Here is a 22206-nt window from a genome sequence, read left to right on the forward strand (position 1 = left end):
CTAGTGCTGTTCTTTCTAGCTTATATGACATCAAACATCTAATTAATGGCATTACTCTGTTTCTTGTTGCCATTATTAAAAGAAAATGCATTTTTTCTTTACCCCCACTTCCCCACCAAAGAACTCTACGGTTTTCTATTACAAAGACATCTGCTCATCTGTTTTCTTTTTAACCTCCTGGTCAGTTTTGCAAATCTGAATTTAAATTTTGACAAGTCCTCAACCCTTTTCCTGGCATAGAAATGGGTGGCCGGAGCATGAAATATCCGACAGTGACTATTTTTAGGACTGGAACGCTGTATCTGCGAGCATACTGACATACCCCATTGAGGCTTGACAACAGAGTTACTTATAGGTCATAAAGGTAGAACTTAGGAAGAGTCCCAGCTTTTCAAATATATTCAGAAGTAAAGTCTAGAAGAAACATACTAAATTGCTTTATTGTCTTAGCCAGTTTTCATCAAGTCGGGTGCTCAGGCATCAAAGCGTGCAGTGGAAAACATAACTAGTCACACTCAAAGAGACAGGCTAATTTCTATCATATCAGCACCCTCTTGCTCAAGGTGTTGCCTGTGCCAATGCTTGACTAAATGGATTTAATGTTATTTTAAGATCTCTGGGCTTTAAGTCTTCTCTATATGAAGTTTCTTAAGAATTTCCCCTTCATCTAGGATGCTCTTCTTTTCCTGCCCATGAGGAAATCCTAAGATCTTCTGGCCAGCTGCAGAGTCATCCCCATCCACTGAGCGACCCTGGAGCTGGTGGTGCGACCTACCTCCATGTCCCCATCATGGGCCAGCAAGCCAGGAGCTGAGGTGCAGCTTTGAAAACGTGTCAGAGCATCAACAGGGTGTAGACAGTAATAAAGATATGCTGTTGATAGCAACAGAAATCGCCACCCGAGACCTTTTCATAAAACCCAGTTTTCTCCAGTTAAGTCGCGTTTAAATGGAAAAAAAAAATGGGTTATTTTGGTGTCTCTAGAGGAACAACCTATGATGACTTGCCAGATGATGAAATAAATAGATGTTCTAGAAAATTTTTTAAACTTTGCAATGTGTATTACTGAAAAGCCTGAACCCTCCTCTCTGATGTTACACTTGGTTATTTAGAACCTAAATTAGCCAGGCGGTCCTTTCAGTCTTCATAGGGTCGGCAGCTGTGGGATGGTCTTCCAGAGCTGGCATTGCCAGGGTGGGTTCAGGAAGAGGAGTGTGAGTTTTGGAGGTACTCTGAGTAGAGGCAGGGAGGAACCAGACAGCTGCATGCGGTGCCCTGTCTCCCCCTTGGCTGGGCACTCCCACCCTCTTGCCATGCTGCAGCTGGCTGCAGAGAGAACACACCTCAGCATGAGAGTTTGTCTTGACTTGGGGGAAACCATGGGGATCAGAACACCACCGAGGGCTGGGGCTCCAACCCAGTGCCATGAACAGGTGGGTGAGCATTTGACACAGTCCCCCATTTCCTCCTACCCTTTGTTCTCCCCTTGAATGAAGTCAGTTGAGCTGCAGGTTCTGGACAACTGCAGCCACTGACGGTGGGTAGAAGAGGGTGCAGGGCCTCTCCCCACCGAACATGAGAGCTCGTGGTCTTCGGGCTGGAGTTTCTGGGGGAGATGAAACAGGACACAGAGTAGAAATTAGTGTTTTTAAAGCTAAAGGCTCAACCAAATGGATGTTTCAAATCTGTTTTTTGCAACAGGTGAGGGAGAGGAGTGTTCAAAGGAATTTCACTCAAAGTCTTTACGGAAATGTCATTTCTGTGGTTACTACGGTTCCATGACCTTTGAGTTGATCTTAAGTTCTTTGATTCAGCACTGACTTTACATGGTAAGCTTCTCCTACGGGGCCGCATGCATAAGATGGGAACTAAAACCAGAGCTCTTACACCTCCTGGGGGCTGGGAAGGAGAGGAGGGGAGCCAGGGAAAGCTCCTTTTGGGGGCCGGCATATGGCCACTGCACACTGCTTCAGGCGCCTGTTGTCTCCTCCATCTGCAGAGGTGACTGGAGGCTGGAGGTAATGGATTGGCCCAAGTTAGGGCAGTAAACTTACAGATATTCTGTCAGATTTCTCTCTGAGATGTTCTATTTTCTGTGAAAAATGCCATAAACCTGGATCATTCACTGATGCGTTAGTTTGAAGCTCTTTTCAAACACCCCGCACTCTGCATTTTAGCATGCCTGCCTTCAGGGGCCACGCAATGCTCCGTCCGTGCGAACTACCCCCTGGGTGTCGTGGTGCTGTACCCCGTTAGTGCCCCAGTTCTGTGGAGATGCTGGAATTAGGTCTTTTGTTGAATGCAAAGAACGTGTTTAAGGACCCGTGGAACTCAGGTTCTCTTCTCCCCGAGTGCTGCGATTCAGCGATGTATAGTGCTTTGCATATTTATGTGTTTTCTTTCCCCGGCGGCATGTGGTCACCACATGGTGGCCGAGGGCAGACCGGTCTCTGAACTGGAGATTTGAGCTTATGTGGGCAGGTGAGCCATTTTCTGGGTGTTGGGGCCAAGTAAAGACCCACCAGGATAATTTAGTGCAAAGTAAATCTCTGCTGGAAGTCTGAATTTCCCTTTTCGTCTTCACTTGACGTTTAAATCTCACTTCCAAGTTATCTTACATTGTGTTTGACACAGTACTGATATGTGGCATATTTGGAAGGTTCTAGAAAGAAATGGATTCTGTGGTGATCATGTGATCAAAGGTTTGTTTACTTCAAGGTTTATGAAATCTTCAATAGAATGATTTTTCTTTACTATGCTATATAGAAAATAATTATAAAACCTTTTCTGTTAAATATTATCTTTAGCTGGGATCTGTACATTACTGCAGTTTCTCAACTCTGATTTTATATCTGTTACTTACACTTAGTATATAAAAACCTGGGGCAGCCCTCAGCCTCCTGTTCATCTTTATTGATCTGGTATTGGACACCTGGGAGTGCCTTTCTTGAGTGCAAATGGGGCTATAGAGATCACGAAGGTGGTGTGTACACAGTTTTTAATCTGCAAACTATTACTCTCTTGACTCTTAAAATCTTTATCTCCTAAAAGTACATGTGATGAAAATCACTGTTGCATTAAGTGAATGACTGCTCCTTGTAAAGTCATCATGAAAAAGCGTTACTGTTCACACAGAGCCATCGGGTGCGATTTCAAAACTCTTATTTCAGTATGTGACTTTGTAGCCATTTATGAATACTTCACTGAGACTGAGGAGATTATGAGCTAAATAAAGCCTTTTCTGGGGAAGAATTTGAATAATTAATCTGTAATCTAATTGGAAAACATAAGGAAGATGGCTCAGTTCCACATGGTGGATTAGAAGTTGTGTAAGACTTGCACACACTCCGGGCCTTGGCTCTAGGGTGGGCTTTGTGCTCTCCAGCAGGTTGTCAGGTTGTTTTAGAGCCCAGGTTCTCCCCTGCATCAAGATCCATATGTACTTTAGAGCTGTATAAAATTCCCGCGTTCCTCAGAGGTCAGGTATTCCAGCGTCTGCTGTTCATGGAACATTGGCTTTGCAGGGTGCCTATGAACAGCGATTCTGCCCCCCATTTACCCCTCTGCAGGACGAGACTGTGTTTCTTCCTTAATGCTTTACCTGCTAGAGTTTATTCCACCCCCTTTGCCCCCATGAACTGAAGTCATTGCATTAACATCTGAACTAATGGTGGGGCTCTTTGAGCTGTGCTGTAGTGATTGATGGTGATGGGCCTAATTGCATCTCTGAGACTACTCTTTAAATTAAATACTTATTTCACTTCAGAATAACTTCATAACACTGTGCAAAGTAACCACAGCATTGTTCAGAAACGGGGAGAAGGAACATGCCTGGGTTGTCTTGGCTCACTACAGCAGATCAGTAGAAGTTGGTGTGATGATGGAGCCACTCACGATTGTACAACTTGTCAGGAACACACTGGGGGGCCCTGGAAGTGATGGGAGAGGGCATAGCACCTGGGAGAAGGTACAGACTCTGGGATACAAAATGAGCTCTTAATTGCCAGAAGGCGGGTGTCAAGGATCCCTACTTCAGGAGATTGTGTCGGTAGCCTAGTATATTGTTAGTTTGCTCCACATTAATATTTTAGCGTGCCTGGAACTGCGACAACCTAGTTGATTATACTACAACTGTATCTTGGTAGTCTGGCTTGTTTTTCAATCTCGATTTTAGGGCTGAAGACATGAAATGGCATATCCAGTAATACGGCATTAACGCATCAATTTAGATCATTTTGGTGAACTGGGCATGTACTATGTGACTCGAATCCAAGAGACTGTTCAGATCTCAGTGAGACTTACTGTGTGCAATTCAGTTAGCACCCAGCCACCCTCCCTGGTCCCCCATGCCTGGCCCTGCTCCCCCGGGACTCTTGGCACTCAGCGTGTTCTATCACACCGTGCAGTTAGTCCTGTGTTTCTTGCTTCTCTCCCCACTGGAGTGTCAGGTCTGAGAGTGCAGAGTTGGCTGGCTTCTTTCTCCAGGGCAGCAGTACCCAGTGCACAGGAGATGTCCTGGACGTATTTGCTAATAGAAGAGGAATACATTGTAGGTCATGTTCATGACTACCACTGTCATTATCTAAAACCACTCAATGACTGTGAGCCCTGCCACAGGGTACATATAGTCCTTATATATCACTAGAAACTGTTTTGTTGGACTTAGGAGCTGTCTTATAAGAAAAATCAGACCTTATAAGATACACTAGTAAAAGTCTTATTCCTGTAAATGCCCTCAAACATACCGAGGGTTCACCTCACCCCACTCTCCTGTGGCGTCTTGCATAGATTTCATCATTTTCAAGCGTCTTTTGGATAGTAGAACAATTTCATCACATCTTTGAAACTCACTCCTGTTTATCTTAAAATTCCCAATTCAACCCCAATTGCTCTCTGGCTTTGGGTTAAGAGTCTGCATATCTCCCCCTGCCTCGATTTTAAGGGTGAAAGAACTTCAGGCACCTTGTTCACCTGAGCAAGGTGAGGGCATGGGGTATTGCTGTTCTGGTCCATGGCACGCATGGGCCCCTGGATGCGTGTCTGGGGCAGGGGTCCAGACACGGGCTCACTTGGACAGTGAATTGGTTGGTTCCTCTAGGGCCTGCAGCGACATCTATGCACACTGCCTAGTGTGGGAAATCTGTCGTCCTTCATCTTTCATCAGCAGCCACTCGGCTGTGCCTGCAGAGTCTCCATCCTAGCAGTGCTTTCTTTTGGGGTGTGCTTGCCCACTGGATAGATTCTCAGATAGGGTGTTGGCAGCACCAAGTCCTAGCAACTGTAGTGGTTTCTGCATGCATTTAAAATTTGAGGATGTAAAGCACTGAAATAGTGTATCCTGGCAAGTACATCCTGGAGTGTCTCAGCACATCCTAGGGAATGCCCACAGAGAAGGACCAAATCACCATTAGTCATCCTAGTGGTAGGAGTGGAATGCAGCTGAGAAGTGTGAATACTTGTTATATTTATGGGAGAAATTACATTTATGGCTGGGATGAACTTTTCCTCTGTACACTTTAGGTTAGTATGAGTTAGAGATTGACCAGGAAGAAGCCTAAATTCAGCAAACAGTCCCAGGACTGTGATCCAAACAGATATGCAGATACTGAGAACTGAGGGGGAAAACCAGACCCACCTTTGCCTCGGAAGGCGGTAGGCAGGCTGACTTCTAGTCTCCACATCTTAAGAAAAGACTTGCCCCTAAGCCTCCTCTCTAATCTTCAGTTACATTCCTCCTGCTTTTCCTCCCTCAGATAATCATTGCATTATTAAGGTCTGTCTGGACTGTTACTTTAAGATAAGAAGCAAATTTTAAAGCTCCAGTCGTTGGCATTAAATAGCCTGAACGGAGAATCATGAATAAACTGACGAGGACCCCCGTAAGCATCGCACACGGCAGGCGCAAAGCACATCCATGGACCTTCATTTTCCCAAGCAAGCACCCCCAAGGGGATCCTCCTTGCTCCCCCAAACTCCTTGTCCTAGCTAAGCTGTTGCAGGCAGCATCTAAAGCCACATGGGTGCCTCACTCAGCCATGCTGGGTCGCTCCAGGTCTACAGGAGGACACATGTCATTCTTAACCTTACACGGCCTTTTCTCTTCTCAGCTTGCCTGATGCTTGTTCTGTTCCTTGCTAACTTGGGAGACCCCAGAGGGGTATGGGGTAATTTCCTTTGCACCTCACACTGTTAAAAATACAGCTTTGGGACTGACAGTTTTCCATTAAAGTACTGTTAATACCCAATTGATGAAGAATAGTTTTAAATTTCACTAGAAATGCCTGATGAAAAGCATCCGGCTTGCTCCCAGAGTCGTGCTGGCAACCACACAAATGTCACGTACCGAGTCAGAAAGTCAGGCCCAAGGAAGGGGTCCCAAGGGCATTGAGGGCCAGGTTCCCAGCGGCACTGTGGGAAGACCGCACAGCCTTTCCATGGGACACTGCAGGCCACCCCCCCCCCCCCCCGCGGCCCACCATCTTGCACATTCATTGAAATCCATGCTTAATTGACGCGCATTCTATCCTGTTGCAGTAGGAAGCATCTGGAATAGTTTTGGAGAGCAGTGCCATCCACACAGCGGGTGTGGTGAGACATGCTGCCTTTAACTGTGTTTACTGTGTCAGAACGAGTCAGGCCCTAACTCCTGAATCAGTGCTGGGCACGGGCCGCAGGTGAGTATCTCCCGTGGCGATATTCACACACAATGACTTTGAGCAGATATGGCCTCTGCAGGTCAGAAGTCAGCATTTCCTGCCAGTGATGTGCACATATCAATCAAAGGGATTCCTGATGATGGGGGAGTATTTTTTTATATCTCTTAATATTAGAATGTGAAGTTTCAAGGGTTTTTCATAGACACAAACATACTGCTTTATAGTACAGCAACTGTACAGATCTTAAAATTGACTCTTCTCTCCTTGAAAAAAGCTGACATGAAATTTAAATGATGTATATGCTTTCTTTTAGAGCAGTAAAAAGCTCACCACCAACAAAATCAATAAACCAAAAAAATAAAAGCAAAACCAGAAAGCCCTATTCACAAATTTTGAGCATCATCTACAGCTTTATGCGGTGAGAGTTACCGCTACCATTCTTGAGAGATTCAAGAGTCAAATGGTGTCGAGCTAAATTACAACCCTAAATGCATATTGGTGGAATGAGATCGCGATCCATTTGCACACTAATGTGCTATTTTTAAGTCATGCATCGTGGCGTCTTCAAAGAGGCCTGTCATAATTATGATGGATTAGACTGCAGAGTCAGTCCTGGGCGCAGTAATTGTTTCACAGATGCTGCCTATGTGACTCGAATTCATAATAAATGACTGTCAGGCAGGCGGGAGAAGGAGCAAAATCAAATGCCAAAGGAAAAGCACAGCTAAAACCTCTATTGACCTTAGGAAACCAAAATACTAGTTAATAGTCAAAGGTCAGTATTTTGAACTGAACAACATACTTTGTAAATCTGTAGACAAAGATGTTGTTTATAAAGTAATAATGGCATTTTTAGTTAAAATTCTCTCTCAATATTATTCTGGAGCCCAGCCCAATGAAATCATTGGGTGGCCATAACATATTATGCATGCTCCTATTCATATTAAATTACCGGATGATAATTTAACCTTTAGAATTTTCAAAAATAGTGATGGTACTTCCAAGAGATAGACCTAGTCATTTCAGTGCCTTAGAAGGCCATGCTTCCTGGGAATATAAGACTGTGCCTAGAATAAAGGGATACACAAAAATAACATGACCAGTGAGAGTTAAACCACAACATTTTTCTATAGTTGTGATTTAATTAACATCTGTCACTTAGGTAAATAATTTTAAAAACCACCTCTTCAGGCTAAAGCTGGTTTAGAATCTGAGTGTTTTATTTTGTTCATTCTGAAAGTATAGGCCACCTGTTGCTTTTATTGGACCCTCGTGCAGTGCTTCATAACGAAAATCCTGTGTGAGTGAGCAACTTTGTGCAATTTGATTAGCAAAGATAACTGATAGTCAGGCAGATAAACATGATGTGTCTTGTTCTAGATTAAGGGTTCAAACGTCTAAAAAGCTCCCGTCTGTCTTTGTTGGGCATGACTTGCTTAGAAACGCCCACCACCGAGTCTTTGCACGGCCTCCCCAAGCTCGACACTACTGACCCGGGGTGACACTCGGCCCCGTTCTGCCTCAGTGATGGTGGTCAGTATGGATGATGAGCCCTTGTCACCCTTTAATTTAAGATTTTCATTAAAGAAACACTGAGTTGTAACATGCATCTCAGCTATACATCACTGTGGATCAGTATACGCTACATCGGAAGAACGTGTGCTACCTTAATGCTGTGTCAGGCTACTGCTCAGAGTCCGAATCTGCCCTTCACCCTACTGTCGTCCCCTTTAACCTCATTTGTCCACCTCCTTCCCCACTCCGTCCTTCCGTCTTATTTCACCCAGCCCAGTGTACTTGAGGTTCATCCATATTGTCACAAATGGCAGAATTTCATCTTTTATTTTAGCTGAATAGTGTCCCATTGTGTGTGTGGACCACATCTTCATCCTTTCACCAGTTGATGGGCACTTAGGTTGTTTCCAGTTCTCTGATTGTAAATAGTGCTGTGGTGTGTTAATATAGGGGGGCATGTGCCTCTCCAAATTAGCCTCTTTGTGTTTTTCAGGTAAATCCCTGGAAGTAGGATAACTGGATCATAGCATTTTCTATTTGCAGGGTTTTGAGGACTCCCCAACACTGTTTCCCATAGCGGTTGCCCAGTTTACATTCTCTCCAACACTTGTTATTTCTTACCTTTTGGGTAATAGCTAGTCTCATAGGCGTGAGATGGTATCATGTGGTTTTGATTTGCACTTGCCTAGTAGTAGGGGGGAATTTTACAAACTGACTTTGAGTGGGACGCGCATTCCCCTGATGGGCATGCGGTGCGTCCTCCGCTGCCTTCTCTCTGCCTGGCCCGAAGTGGCCTCCCTGGCTTGGGGCCAGCACCTGCCTTCTGGCTCTGTGTCAGCACACGCGGTAGTGCCCACGCTGCCTTCTCTGACCACAGGGTTAGCGACTGTCCTCCAATGTTATGTGGAAACATTGTCTGCAGCCCAGTGCTGAAAAGGTAGTCTAGAAAGGTGGGCACGAAGGGGTCAGAGGAACTGTGGAGATTCCATAGTCCATGCCCTAAATACCTGTTTTTCTTCTTAATATTCTGTGATAGGAAGAGTTTCTGTGGAGTGGCCCCTCTGGGAGTCGCTAGTTTGATGCCTAACTTTGCGCCAGTTTCTCACTTTTCATATCTATAGAATGAGGATGGAGCAAAAACCTCTTTTCCCGTACATCACACATACATATCTCATGTAAAGGCTCTTAGCCCTTCAAAAGGTTCAGACGTAATCCTAGTATGAGTAATTTTGTGAGAATTTTAATTCCATAAACCAGACCTCTTTGTCCAGTCACATTCTGGAACCGATTTTCATTCTGTGCCAAAAGAAAATATGTGATTTGTTGCTATCTTGGTAGCTCTCACAGAGACTTGCTCAGAGCCACTTCCTAACAGCTGGGGAGAACAGGTTGTGGAACCTCCAGGAATTTGTGGAGCTGGAGGTTGACAACTTGCAGTCAGCCATGACCCTAGGGCATCTCCTAAAGGACTTGACTGAAGCTTACTCTTCATTTATAATTTGCAAGTCAAAGTTCAGTGGGAAGTGTGGAGCGGAACTTCCCTAGGTCAGCTGACCTGTTGTCCTCTCCAGCTCTACCAAACGCCTTCCACCTGTGCCCTTGACTGCAAACTCCCAAACAGCTTGAGGGAACAGGGTGCCATAATTTTGATTGGTCAGTATCCTCTTACTGAGTCATTGTCACCCTATTCAGAATTGAGTCTTCTCAAATGAAAAGTCTATATCCTGATTTCTGCGGATACCATTTTATAAACTCTTTTGCAGTTTCATTCGGCATAAATAACTATTACAGACCTCTAAGAGTTGGCGTTACTTTACAAAGTATTAGACTGTTCACTTGCACAAGGAAACAGTGTTGGATTCGTACCTTGCATTGTCACAATTAATTGTTCTCTACTATGGGATAAAAGTATATTTAATCTCAATCGTATCAAAAGTCAATTATAAGAAATCGAATTATTCCCTTTTTGATGGTTTTTGTTGAAGTAACATTGCTATGGCATTATAAATTTCAGGTGATCATCATTGAAAAATCAACAAAATATTTCTGATATCAGTCTTAAGAGCAAAAATGGGTGAATAAAAAGTATGTTCTTAGTTTGTGAGAAGCAAAAGGGATGTCACACAAAAATATTTCCATAGCCAAAATTTACATTCATCTGAAGTGCGTAAACTTTGAAAGGCTTCTTCCCCCCCCTAAACTTCTAAAGTAGCTTAGTAACTGTTTGCACTGATTAGTAGGTACACATCTTCCCCCCACCCCACCCCCCAAAAAAAACGTGGAAGATTTTTTTGTTGTATGTGTATGTTATCAACTTTCCGTAGGCTTGAAGAAACTTTGTGTGACACCCTGGAAATTACAGCATGAAGTCTTTCTACAGTGGCCAAAATGAGAGCAGGTCTCCTTCCTTTTTTTTATTAAAAATAAGTAGTGTTTGCCAATGTCGGCAGAAAGCACTGAAAGAGTACTTTGCACAGGGTTGATGGGGTATGTTAAATTCCAGGGTGTGCATGAACCAAGTGTGGCGTTCAGGACAGAGCAAAGTCAAGGGAAATCCTCCGTTCTCCTGCTGCAGTGGCACGTCATTGGTTGAAATGTTCTGAATCAGGTTCACAGTAATAACAAGTCATCTTCAATTAACAAATTATTCTCATCCTAAAATGGAAGATAACACATAATTTTCCTGGCTTCCCTGAAAAAGTTAACCATTTTAACTTTTCACAGCCGATGGCAATACTCAGTAAAAGAATTTGCTGTCACAGACAAAATAGTTCTGATAAGTTTAAATTAGTGTTTAAAAATGGCTATTGTGTGTAAAACTCCATATTGAGATAAATCTCACAGTAAGACACCTTCATTTCTTCATAGGAACTATTATTATGCTCATAAAAGATTTGCAAACTCCATCTATTGTAATTTTGTCCTTGACACTTTAAAGAATGTCCACATTATGTGGCTTGGGTCATAATAGAGAATAATGTATTAAATGCTTAAAATACCGTACATCTAGAAAATTAAGTGGGACAATATAAATCATAGATGGAGCCTGAGAGTTTTACCCAATTTATAACATATAAATCTGTACATGAGTGTACATGTCAATGCCTCGGTTTGCTTTATAAGTGAATTGATTTTCAGCTTTTAAGCTTTTTTCATTATTATTATTTGGAATGCTAGTTGACCTGGTCTGTGAAGGATTTGTCCAGGCTTATTTCTAATTTTAGAGACGCCCCTTACCACAAAGACTTTACGACTCAGTTGTCATGACTCTAGAACTAAAGGTTTTGTATTAAGGGCTATGGATGATTTCATATGTTCATGTAGCTCTGTCCACTAGAAATACAATGTAAATCACATGGAATTTTACAGTTTCCAGTAATCACATCCAAACAAGTAAAAAGAAATGACATTCATTTAATGACAGGTTTCACTTAATATACCCCAGAAAGCCTCATTTCAACATGTGATAAATACTGTTTTATTTCATGTTTTTTTCAGTCCACACTTAGGTCTTATATTTTAATTGAAGACACACGGGTTTATAACATCACAAAGGTTTTAGGACTACAGCACAGGAAATCAGCACCTGTATGTATAGCACATTAAGTTTACAGTAGGAGTCTTAATTCTATCCTTCACACAATTTTCATCTTTATTCTATAGGAACTATGGCTTTTATTAATTTTATTTACCTATTAATTAATACACAAGCTTAGATTTCCAAAAATCGAACAGTGACTGGTAGTCCTCCAGTCCTGTCCTCTGGCCTCCCACCCCTTTCCTGCAGGAAAGAGGTCATTGCCAGGCTGTTCTGTATTCTCCCAGAGGTGCTGTTGTATTTATTTTTGTAAATAAACAGGTTGTAGTATTCTTATAGATGCCATTCTGCGACTTGCTTTATGTCATTAAATTATTTGGAAATAGTCCCATGTGATAACATAGGGTATTTCCAGTTTGCTGTTACAGAAGATTGTGCATTTGCAACTCAGCATCTATATGAGCTGTGTTTGTATTTGTTGGGTAAATTCTTAAACTAAATGGTCAGAGGAAGTGCCTATGAAATGGTGTAGGTGTTGCCAAATTGACCTTCAGGCTATTGGCTTTGGTTTTGGTGTCTGAGACCCAGGCATGCAGGAGGGTGTTCATGCCCCACACATGCTTAGCCAACATAGTGTATTATCAAACGTTTTGATCTTTGCCAGTTTGAGAGAAAATGATCTTGTGGTTTTAGTTTGCATTTTTCCAATGATGCTGGACATCTTTTGACATATTACAGTGCAATTTCTTTTTCATTTCCTGTGAATTGTCCATGTCCTTTGCTCATTTCGCTTTTGGCTGGTTTCTCCTTGTGAATTTGTATGAGCTCTATAGAGTAAGCAAAGTTTTGTGTGACTTTTAACTTTGCTTATAGGTCTATTTTTGCACGCACATCTAAATGTTACTGAGCTTTTGAACTTTTTATAGTTTCTAGATTTTTTTTGTTATAAACAACTTATCAGTCATTAGTATATTTTATGTTTTTAATTTTAGAGGTGGGAGTTTTCATATTCAAATATTAAATCCATGTAGAAATCATTCTGATACAAGATGTAAGGGGTAGACACAACTTTATCATTTTCCAGAAGAGTATCCAGTTGTTCCCATATCCTTTATGTCTTTGAGATGCATCAGTATCTCACACCATATTTTGCGCTTGGCTCTATTTCTAAACATCCTGTTCCGTCCCATCATTCTCACCAGTACCTGCTGTCTGCTGGTGGCAGGTACAGGCCAGTCTTCATAGAACAGCTTATGTTGCTGGTTACCTTGGTTTTAATTAGGCAACTGCCCTGCCCAGGCCCCATTACATTTCTTTCACAGATTATTCCTAGTGAATCAGTTGGTTTATTTTTCCACGTGAGCTTTAGATTCAGATTCTTTAATTTGTCAAAACATTCTGCTAGTGTATTTATTGAGAGTACATTAAATGAGTAGATTAACTTGACAACTATCCCAGGACATATTACAGTTTCCTGCTTGTTTAGTTTTCATGTTTGTATATCCCTCAGTATTGTTTTCAAGTCTTATTCAAATAGGTCATTCTTAACATTTCCTTTTAAATTTATTCATGGTGCTTTAAAAATATTTTTTCCATTACAGTGTCCAGTTCCACTAATGCTTCTGACTTACTGTTCCCTTTCTGTGCTGAGGCTATTGATTGTTTTCTTCAGCTACAAATTCTCATGAACTGTAACAGTGTTCCATCGCTGTTCTTGGTTGGCCACTGTACAGTCTTCTTATGTTATAATAATAACTTAGTGTTGCTTTGCAATATTTATATATTTTTTTCTCTGTTTCACTTATTTTGGTTAATAAGCAATGACTTTTAATAGAGCTGTGTTTTACGGATGAAAGGGAAAATAATTGATTTTTCTACATATTATCCTTAAAATGAATGCAATTAGAAAAACTGGGAAAAAGGAAGAAGGACAGTATCACAAATGGGGCAGCGGGGTGCTGAGAATAGGTCGTTGATGTTTTTTGTGGCTATCCCTGCTTTCTTTATCATCTGGTCTTTGAAATCGCCACCCCACTGGTCTGAAACAACTTTGAATGAATGAAGAAAGGATAGTAAAGATAAGCTAATTTATGAAACGGGTTGGATGTTAGGTCAATGGAGTGTCGTTAAGGAGTTCATCGTCCAGTCAGAGCCTAAACAAAGGAGATGTGATCAGCAGCGGATCTGAGAGCAGAGACGCAGCACAGAAGTGAGGGTGATGGATTCTCCTGGAAAATCAAAGAAGGTATCCTAGGGGAGGTGATGCCCGGGACAGATTAGAGAGATGCTTTGTGGCCCCTGGGCCAAGAGGCAGTTGAGTTGTCTGGGCAGACAAAACAGCAGCACTGGGCTATGAGTAGCTCACTGTGCTTGGGTGTTTCCAGGCTGCCATTACATTGGGGTGTGCATGTGAGAGGGAAGAGGGGAAAGAAAGCATAGCACTGCCTGTGTTGTCCGTCCGTGTGTGTGTGTGTGTGAGAGAGAGAGGCAGGACTCCTCGACCGTAGAGGAAACCCTAGAATCACCTAGAAAGGGCATCTGAAAGTTGCCCTTTTCAGCCCTGCCCTGTCCGTGGGGTGTGCCAGGCATGCAGCGGAGTGGAGCGGCACAGGGTGTTAGGAGGCCGTGACACCACAGCGGCTCCCTGCAACATTCCTGTGAGGGCTGTTTAGCAGGAGCCTTGAAGGACTCGAAACAGACCAGGCCAGGCCAGGCAGGGGGAGGCCTCTTGGAGAAGTCCCTGCCGTAGGTAATGGGCAGGGGACAGAAGATCTAGCTACTGATGGGACGGGAGGATGAGTGAAGGAATAGTCCGAAGGGAAGTCAAAAGGTCTGCTGGTGACGGGGCAATGCCTGTGCCGGAGATGCAGGCGCTGGGGAAGGCAGGATGGGGTGGTCTTCCTTTGTTAAAGGGGATTATTTGAGAAGGAAGCTGGAATCATTCTGTCCCTCATTAGCTGATTTTGACGATCTGTGTTCCGTGACCACAGATGGCCACCGACTGCCAGGAGCTGCTCTGGAGTCCAGAATCACTGTGTGAGCGCAGCTCCCGGCAACGGGAAACAGGCACGAGAGCGCCAAGGCTGGTCTCGAAGACGTGCCACGGGCCTGGGTTTGCACTAACACCCTGTCCTTTCTGTGCTCTGCAGAATTCACTCCAAGGGCAGCCCTGTGGATGGCCCCGAAGCAAGCCTGATGGAACAGCACAGAACCAGCCATGTGGAGGGCAACAGACTGAGTCCCTTCCTGACGCCGACGCCTTCGCCTTCGCCCGTCTGCCAGACCGAAGCCCTGGCGACCAGGCTCCAGAATGGAAGCCCCTTTGCGGAGAGCCCTCAGCGGGAGGTGAACGGAGACACCCCATGGCCGGCGTTCCCGGGCCAGCCCGGCATCCCCCCTGCGAAGGGCAGCCAGCTCCGCCGCGCGAGCCCTGACTTGCCGGCGGTGCGGGGGCTGCCCCGGTGCCTGCAGAACGGCGGGATAAAGCGCACGGTCAGCGAGCCCTCGCTCTCCGGCCTCCACCAGAGCAAGAAGCTGAGGCCAGACCAGAAGGCGAATGGAGAAAGCGCGAACTTCGGGGAAAGCCCAGGGAGAGGCGGCGGCGAGGGCGGCGGGCGCCCCTCCGCCTCAGCCCTGAGTGATAGGCAGGCCCCCTGGGGGGGCGCTGGGCAAGACCTGGCGGGGCTCTGCGCCCTCGGCCACGGCGCCCCCCAGCATCCCCTGCTGCAGGGGGCTGCCCAGCACGACAAGAGCCTCGTGGCCCTGCTCCAGAACAAGGCGGTGCTAATGCCTAACGGTGCTACAGTTCCCGCCTCCTCCGTGGAGGACGCGGAAGGTGAACTCCTGGAGAAGACGCTGTCTCAATATTACCCAGATTGTGTTTCCATTGCGGTGCAGAAAACCCCATCTCACATCCAAGTCGTTCCCAGGCAGGCTCCTAGCGAGTTGTCCTGTGACCTCTCTCCCCCGTCACATACCTCAGGGCCCGCCGGCTGCCCGCAGCCCGCCTGCCCACGGCTGCACCCCGAACCCGCGGGGCTGGTGCCCCTGGCCGGCGAAGCCGATGCCGGGGATCCCGCGGCCACAACCAGGACCTGCCCCTTCGAGACAGCAAAACAACACGCAGCCGCTTTCCAGGTCTGCCCGTCTCCTGCAGAAAACGAGGACGCCCCAGCCGTTCCAGTGACCGCCAGGCCCGCGTTGGGGGGCGAGTTCCCCACAGGGACCGGCGGCAGCCTCAGCACGGCGAGGCGATCTTCACAGCAACACGAAACGAATGGTGCTTACTTCAAGCAGGACTCAGTGTTCACTAAGGATTCCATTTCTGCCTCCACCCCACCACCACCTCCACCACCAAGGCTCCTTTCTCCCCCTGCGCCCCTTCCACAGGCTCCTCTGCTTCCTCCAGAAGCAAAACGCACGGAGAAGGAGGACGTTTCAGAGGGACACCCTCACTGCCCCAACCAAAGTAACGTGGTTCTCGTACAGGAAGTGAAGAGGGAGAGTCCCGCCGAGGCACCACTGCCTCAGGGCCCCCGTGTGCCCACCCCCTCTCGGATGCTTCCAGAAAGGCTGCAGAATAATTGCGTCCCCAAGAGTGACTCCTGGGCCCCAGCCCAGATGACTGCTTCGTCATGTTCTGAGGAAACGGGACCCAGGTCAGAACATGTCCAGCGTCACCCGGTGCCCGCCGATGGCAGAGAGCAGTCGCAGGCAGGATGCACAGAGCAAGATGAGCTGCAGGATGGAGAGGAGGAGCGGCCTGGAGATCGGGGCCTCCCAGCTCAGCCCTACCTGAAGCCAGGCTGGATTGAACTGAAGGCCCCTCACTTTCACCCAGCAGAGTCCCACCCACAGGGTAGCGAGGCCTCCCTGCCTTCTGCCCTTCCCTACCAGTCCATTCCCTCCCCTCAGGTCACCTCCAAACAATACACTGGAAGTTCCAGCCTGCCCCGGGGGCTCCTGGTGCATTCGAACACCCAGAGAACCGTGGGGCCGGAGCACCAGCCTCAGAGGCACCCGGTGGAGATGAAACAGGGGCAATCTCAGGGTGCTGGGGACCAGCAGCTCCACCTTCCGAAAGCCCCGGTGCACTTTGCCAACTCAGACCCTTCACCAGAAGCTCATGTGCAGTCACTGTGCACCCCCAGATTTCATTTTCAACAAAGACCAGAACCCCAAATGGACAAGCTCCCTGCCCCGACCTTCAAACAGCACTTGCTTCCGCAGGCTTCAGAGACAGAGCTGTTCTCCAACTCACACCTTCTGCCACACAAGCCTCAGAAGCAGGCGGCACAAATACAACTGCCCCAGAATTCACATCTCTGTCAAAACCAGCAGCAGCAGCAGCAGCAGCAAAATTCACAGATGAAGAATAAAGAACAAATGCCCCAGAGTTTTCCTTATTCACAAGGCAACAACGACCAGCAAAGAGATGGAGCTTTCTTTAGGCACGTGAAGGTGGAAGAGAGCTTTTGTGGTGAGCGTCAGTATTCAAAATCAAACGAGTTCCAGGCCCCACACACCCAGATGGGACTGGAGCAAGCTCAGAGTTTGAATAATCGCAATTCTCCCTACGGGCAGATCCTGAAATCAAATGCCAACCAGGTTCAGATTTCTTGTTCAAACAGTACGTACTCAGCTCCAGACCATAAAGAACGGAGTATCCCCTCTGAACTGTTTGCAGGACACAAGACCCAAAACCTGCATCACATGCAATATTTTCCAAATAATGTGACTTCCAAGCAAGATGTTCCTAGGTGCTTTCAAGAATCCGAGCAGAAGCCTTACCAGGCTTCTGCTCTACAGGCATGCAAAGCTCGAAACCCAGATGTGCCAGCCCAGCACATCGCATGGCACAGGGGCCTGGCACAGAGCCAAACAGATGTTTTCCCTGTGCCCAACCCCGGGGGCAGTCACACACAGACCCCTCCCCACAAGGACATTCAGAAGCATGCTGCTTTAAGGTGGCACCTCTTACAGAAGCAAGGGCAGCAGCAGCAGCCAGCACAGCCATCCCAAACAGACTTTGGCCAGCAGCAGATGCACAGGCCAATTAAGGTGGAGCCCGGATCCAAGCCCCATGCCTGTATGCACCCCATGTCCACACAGCCAGAAAACAAAACGTGGAAAAAGATAGCTAAGCAAGAGGTGCTGCTGCCACACTGTGAGACCGTGCAGCAGAGGAGCAGTCTGGAAGCAATGGAGCAGCATCTGAAGCAGTTGCAGGCCAGGTCTCTATTTGACCACAAGGTGCCCACTCTCAAATCACAGAAGCAAATCAAAGTTGAAATGTCGGGGCCAGTCACGGTTCTGACCCGACACACCTCTGCTGCCGACCTCGACAGCCACACCCCGGCTTTAGAGCAGCAAGCAACTCCATCTTTAGAAAAGACACCAACCAAAAGAACAGCTGGTTCTGTTCTCAATCATTTTTTAGAGTCACCTTCCAAATTGCTAGATACACCTATAAAAAATTTATTGGATACACCTGTCAAGACTCAGTATGATTTCCCATCATGCAGCTGTGTAGGTAAGTGCCAGCATTGAGCTGAGATGTAGTGTTTATCCAGAATTAGAAAATTCATCTTCAGGTAGGGGCCTTGCTTGCTTTATTCTTTAAAAAAAGAAAAGAAGCTTAAGCTGGCAGCAATTTGGTTCATAAAAATCTGAAGCCTATATTTCTTGTCCTTAAATTACAGATGCTTGCACTGAACAAAAAGACCTGCGCTTAGGTCTGACTCTTCCAAAAAAGTCAGCACATTTATGCGTGCTCATTTCCCCTCTATTCAGACCCTTTAAAATATAAATATATCCGTTGTAGATCACTTCACCTATGTAACTCTTTGCATCTCATCTCCTGGAGACTTAGCAAAGCAGCAGAAGCATCTATTAAGTGACAAAATACTGCCATCTGCAAAAACAAGTCCAGAAATATGCAAATGTAGGACATCTCAATTCAATATTGAATGTAGTTTTATAGCATTAATTTCTAGATAAGGGGGAAAGTATCGAAAGTCTCAGTGACCTGGGGGAAATTATAATGCTAAGTTCTGAATACACATGAAAATGCCTTTTCTCCATTTATATACTCAAAATGCTGTGTAATTTATATGTACTTTGATTCTATTTTCTCTTTAAATGCTAGAAAGTGCATAGGTATCTCTTTTCTTCTTATTAAGCAAATACCTTTGAATTAAAATTGAAGATAGGTGAGAGGTCTGTTAGCATAAGGAAATGTATTTTTTTAAAGATTTGTTTATTTATACATACAAGAGCCGGGGTACAGGCCAGATGTGCGGGAGGGTGAGAGGATTCACCAGAGACAGAGCGGGGAACAGAACAGGCAGACTGACTGAAACACACTGCTGAGGGGAGCAGTGGTCGAGTCGGGAGAGGTCTGCTTCGCCATGTGGGTTGTCTCTCTGGCTGGCCGGGGATCAAACTCATGCTGCAGAGGCTGCAAATAGCTTCATAGTGTGGTGCTTAACCCCTTGCGCCGCCAGGGAGGCCCAAGGAAATATTTTTGCTGACGATTGCAGATGGGTACATTTATATATATAGAGAGAAAAGGGGTCGTAAGTATTCAGATTGCACAGAGCCGAAGGTATTTGAAAAAACAAGCTACTGTGAGTCCATCAACCTCGGGTTGTTCCCCTTATGGGTGGGGCCCTAGTTTAATAAGTTTAACAGGGGAATGGAGGGGGGTCAGGTCAAGTCACCTCTCTGGGCTGAAGGGCCGCAACGGCATAGCTAGTATTAGGTAAGTTATGACCATGCTCACCCTTTTTCCCCACTGTCCTATCTTTGGTAATCTGCAAACCCCTTCCCTTTGACCTGCACACTCCAGTGCATCTCTGATCATAAGGTGTGGTACACATGTGAGTCTGGATTTAGTGCTCTTATGTACAAAACAGTTACTACATGTGGGTTTCCAGCCAAGTGAGCAATACTCCAGGGTGGAGAGAACACACACATTTTGTTCTTAACCATGTAACATCCAATTGGCTGTCAGGCAGGCTTCCAGTTAGCTTTAAAATTTTTAAAAATTGGATTGTAGTTAATATTACATATAATTTATGCTAATTTCCCTCACTGCTTTAATTCCACTTGTGTTACAATAATTTCTCACCTGTATCTGAAATGTAATTTATTTTTATCCAACAGTCAGCCGTGCATATATACTTGTTTCATTTTCTAACAGATTAGTCTAGCACTTTACTCCTTTCAAAGAAAACAATGTTTAAAGTCACATTGAAGGGAGTAAGGGGCAGGGCACTGGCATGGGAGGTGTGGTGGAGGGGGAATGAAGCATGTGCACCTATGGAGGAGTAAAGTGTTACCCCAAAGTGACAGTCACGTGAACTAATACCAAAAAAAAAAAAAAAAAAAAACTTCTAGGGCCCTTAATGTGCAGTTGGGGGATACGCTTGTGGATATAGCCTTTCTATTTAGTATAATTGAGGTCTAAAATAATAATCTTCTATTATCTCAACAGAGCAAATTATTGAAAAAGATGAAGGTCCTTTTTATACCCATCTAGGAGCAGGTCCTAATGTGGCAGCTATTAGAGAAATCATGGAAGAAAGGTAATTAACGCAAAGGCACAGGGCAGATGAACGTTTCTCCTTTTGTACATGTCAGAATTTTTCCAGCTTTCGCAAGCAAAGCAGTAAACAATTGTAAATTGAGTCATGATTAGCAGGCTTAGCTATCCAGGGTTGCCAGCACCACACACTGTGCCGTTCACCGGAGAGTCACAATATTTGACGGCACCATTAGTCTGCAGGCTGGCACCGGCTGCCCACTTGGCGACGGATGCAGAAACCCAGGCACGAACAGGAACCCGCTAGCCAGCCTGCCAGGAAAGGGTGCTGGCACCGCTGCAGAGGGCCCCACGCTGGCAGCCCATTTGGTGACAGTATCAGAGAGGAGGGGGGGGGGAAGCATGGTATGAGAGAGGAGCCCCCGAGTTCATCACCTGGAGTGGCCATGAGTATCACCTGTAAGGAAGTTGTCCCTTAGTCTGAGCTGAGGGCTAGTGGGTTATATTGAATAGAAATAGAGACAGATTCTATTTATAGCTGCTTTTTCTTTGCTGTCAACACAGGTATGCAAGTATGTACCTGAATCTGCAGTTACTCCTGCATGTAGAAGACTCTTAGGAGCGAGATAATCAATGCAGAGAGACTTTGATATAGGTGTCCACAGCTCTGAGCTGTACTATGCTAGGATGCCTTTTCTGTGAGAGGTAGGCAGTGCTATTAAAATACATTAGAGATGTTCCGGGCAGCAGAAACGTAGTGTCCTTGCTCCATTTCCAGATTGTTCATGTCTAAATTAGCATGTAGAAATTCACTAACTAATCATCCCGTAGCCTGGCACAGACCGTGACTTTTTCTACGCGTCTATTTTTATGAGCAAGTACTATGTTGGTCTTAAGGGAAAATACAATTAAATCGCTGGGTACTAGTTATTTGCCAGCTCCTTTTAAAAAATGTATGAGATTGCTTGAGGAATAGTTCTAACTGAAATCTATGATTCCCCAAGTTTTAAAATAGTTAAATCTAGTAAAGATTGCATATCAAATGGAAGACTGGATTTAGCAAGCTTGCTTTGTGAAAATATGTATAAACTGAGTGTTGCTATTATTTTTACCCAGCACATAAATTCAGTGCAGCTTTGCAATTATCAGTATATATTAAGATTAGGATCCAGTTTGCTTGGCTTACACCTGTTTTTAAAAAATAAACCATTTCTCAGGATGTGGTGATAGGATAAAATTATGCTCAAATGTTCATTATTTTGCTTGCCTGGTGGATTCACTAGCTAATTGTGTTTATGTGTGTCTCTGGATTTCTTTAAGGTTTGGCCAGAAGGGGAAAGCTATTAGGATCGAAAGAGTCGTGTATACTGGTAAAGAAGGCAAAAGCTCTCAGGGATGTCCTATTGCTAAATGGGTGAGTGTGACTCGGCATGCCCGCTGCCTTGGCTCACGCACAAGCCTGAGAGTTGGGTTACCCAGCACAGTCGTTCCTGCCCGTGGGAAGAATTGTCACTGTGTTTATTGAATTAGATTACTTTTACAATCATGTACAAACTCTACTTAGTTGAAAGACTTCAATAGGGAGGACGGGGCCTGTTTGTCCCCTAGAAGGATGCTTCTCCAGAGCGTTATGAGATAGTCCTTCCTTTAAACACCCTTAGAGGAGGCCTGCCTGCCTGGCTCGCCCAGCTCTGGGTTCAGGGCAGCTCATTGGGCCCCGAGTTCTGGGTAGAGGTTGTTCCGCCTGGAGCAGCTGTACTTGCTGGATACCTGGATACCTGTCCCCCACCCCACAGGTGGGATCCCCAAAGGCCAGTCGCAGGTGCTGGCTGTGGGCCCTGATGGTGCCCAGACGTACTAGGAGCACATGTGCTGCGCCCGTGTGCTCCTCTGCAGCCAGTGACCCTGTTCTGTTGGGCGGGTGGGGTGTTGGGGGGGCACGGGGACCCACA

General features: G+C 45.5%; 1 protein-coding gene across 1 annotated transcript in view; it reads left to right on the top strand.

Moving 5' to 3' along the window:
• Window positions 1-14904: 14904 nt before the first annotated feature.
• The window catches only part of TET2 (tet methylcytosine dioxygenase 2), a gene marked incomplete at both ends in the record, with an annotated part of 34052 nt that continues 26750 nt past the window's right edge, over window positions 14905-22206 (top strand). The window contains 3 exons of the mRNA XM_084251986.1: window positions 14905-18241; window positions 20207-20297; window positions 21575-21668. Of these exons, the coding sequence (XP_084108112.1) occupies window positions 14905-18241; window positions 20207-20297; window positions 21575-21668 (3522 nt within the window). The remainder of the gene's footprint in view (window positions 18242-20206; window positions 20298-21574; window positions 21669-22206) is intronic.

This window comes from Talpa europaea (genome assembly GCF_964194135.1).
Source record: "Talpa europaea genome assembly, chromosome: 13".
Taxonomy (NCBI): Eukaryota; Metazoa; Chordata; class Mammalia; order Eulipotyphla; family Talpidae; genus Talpa; species Talpa europaea.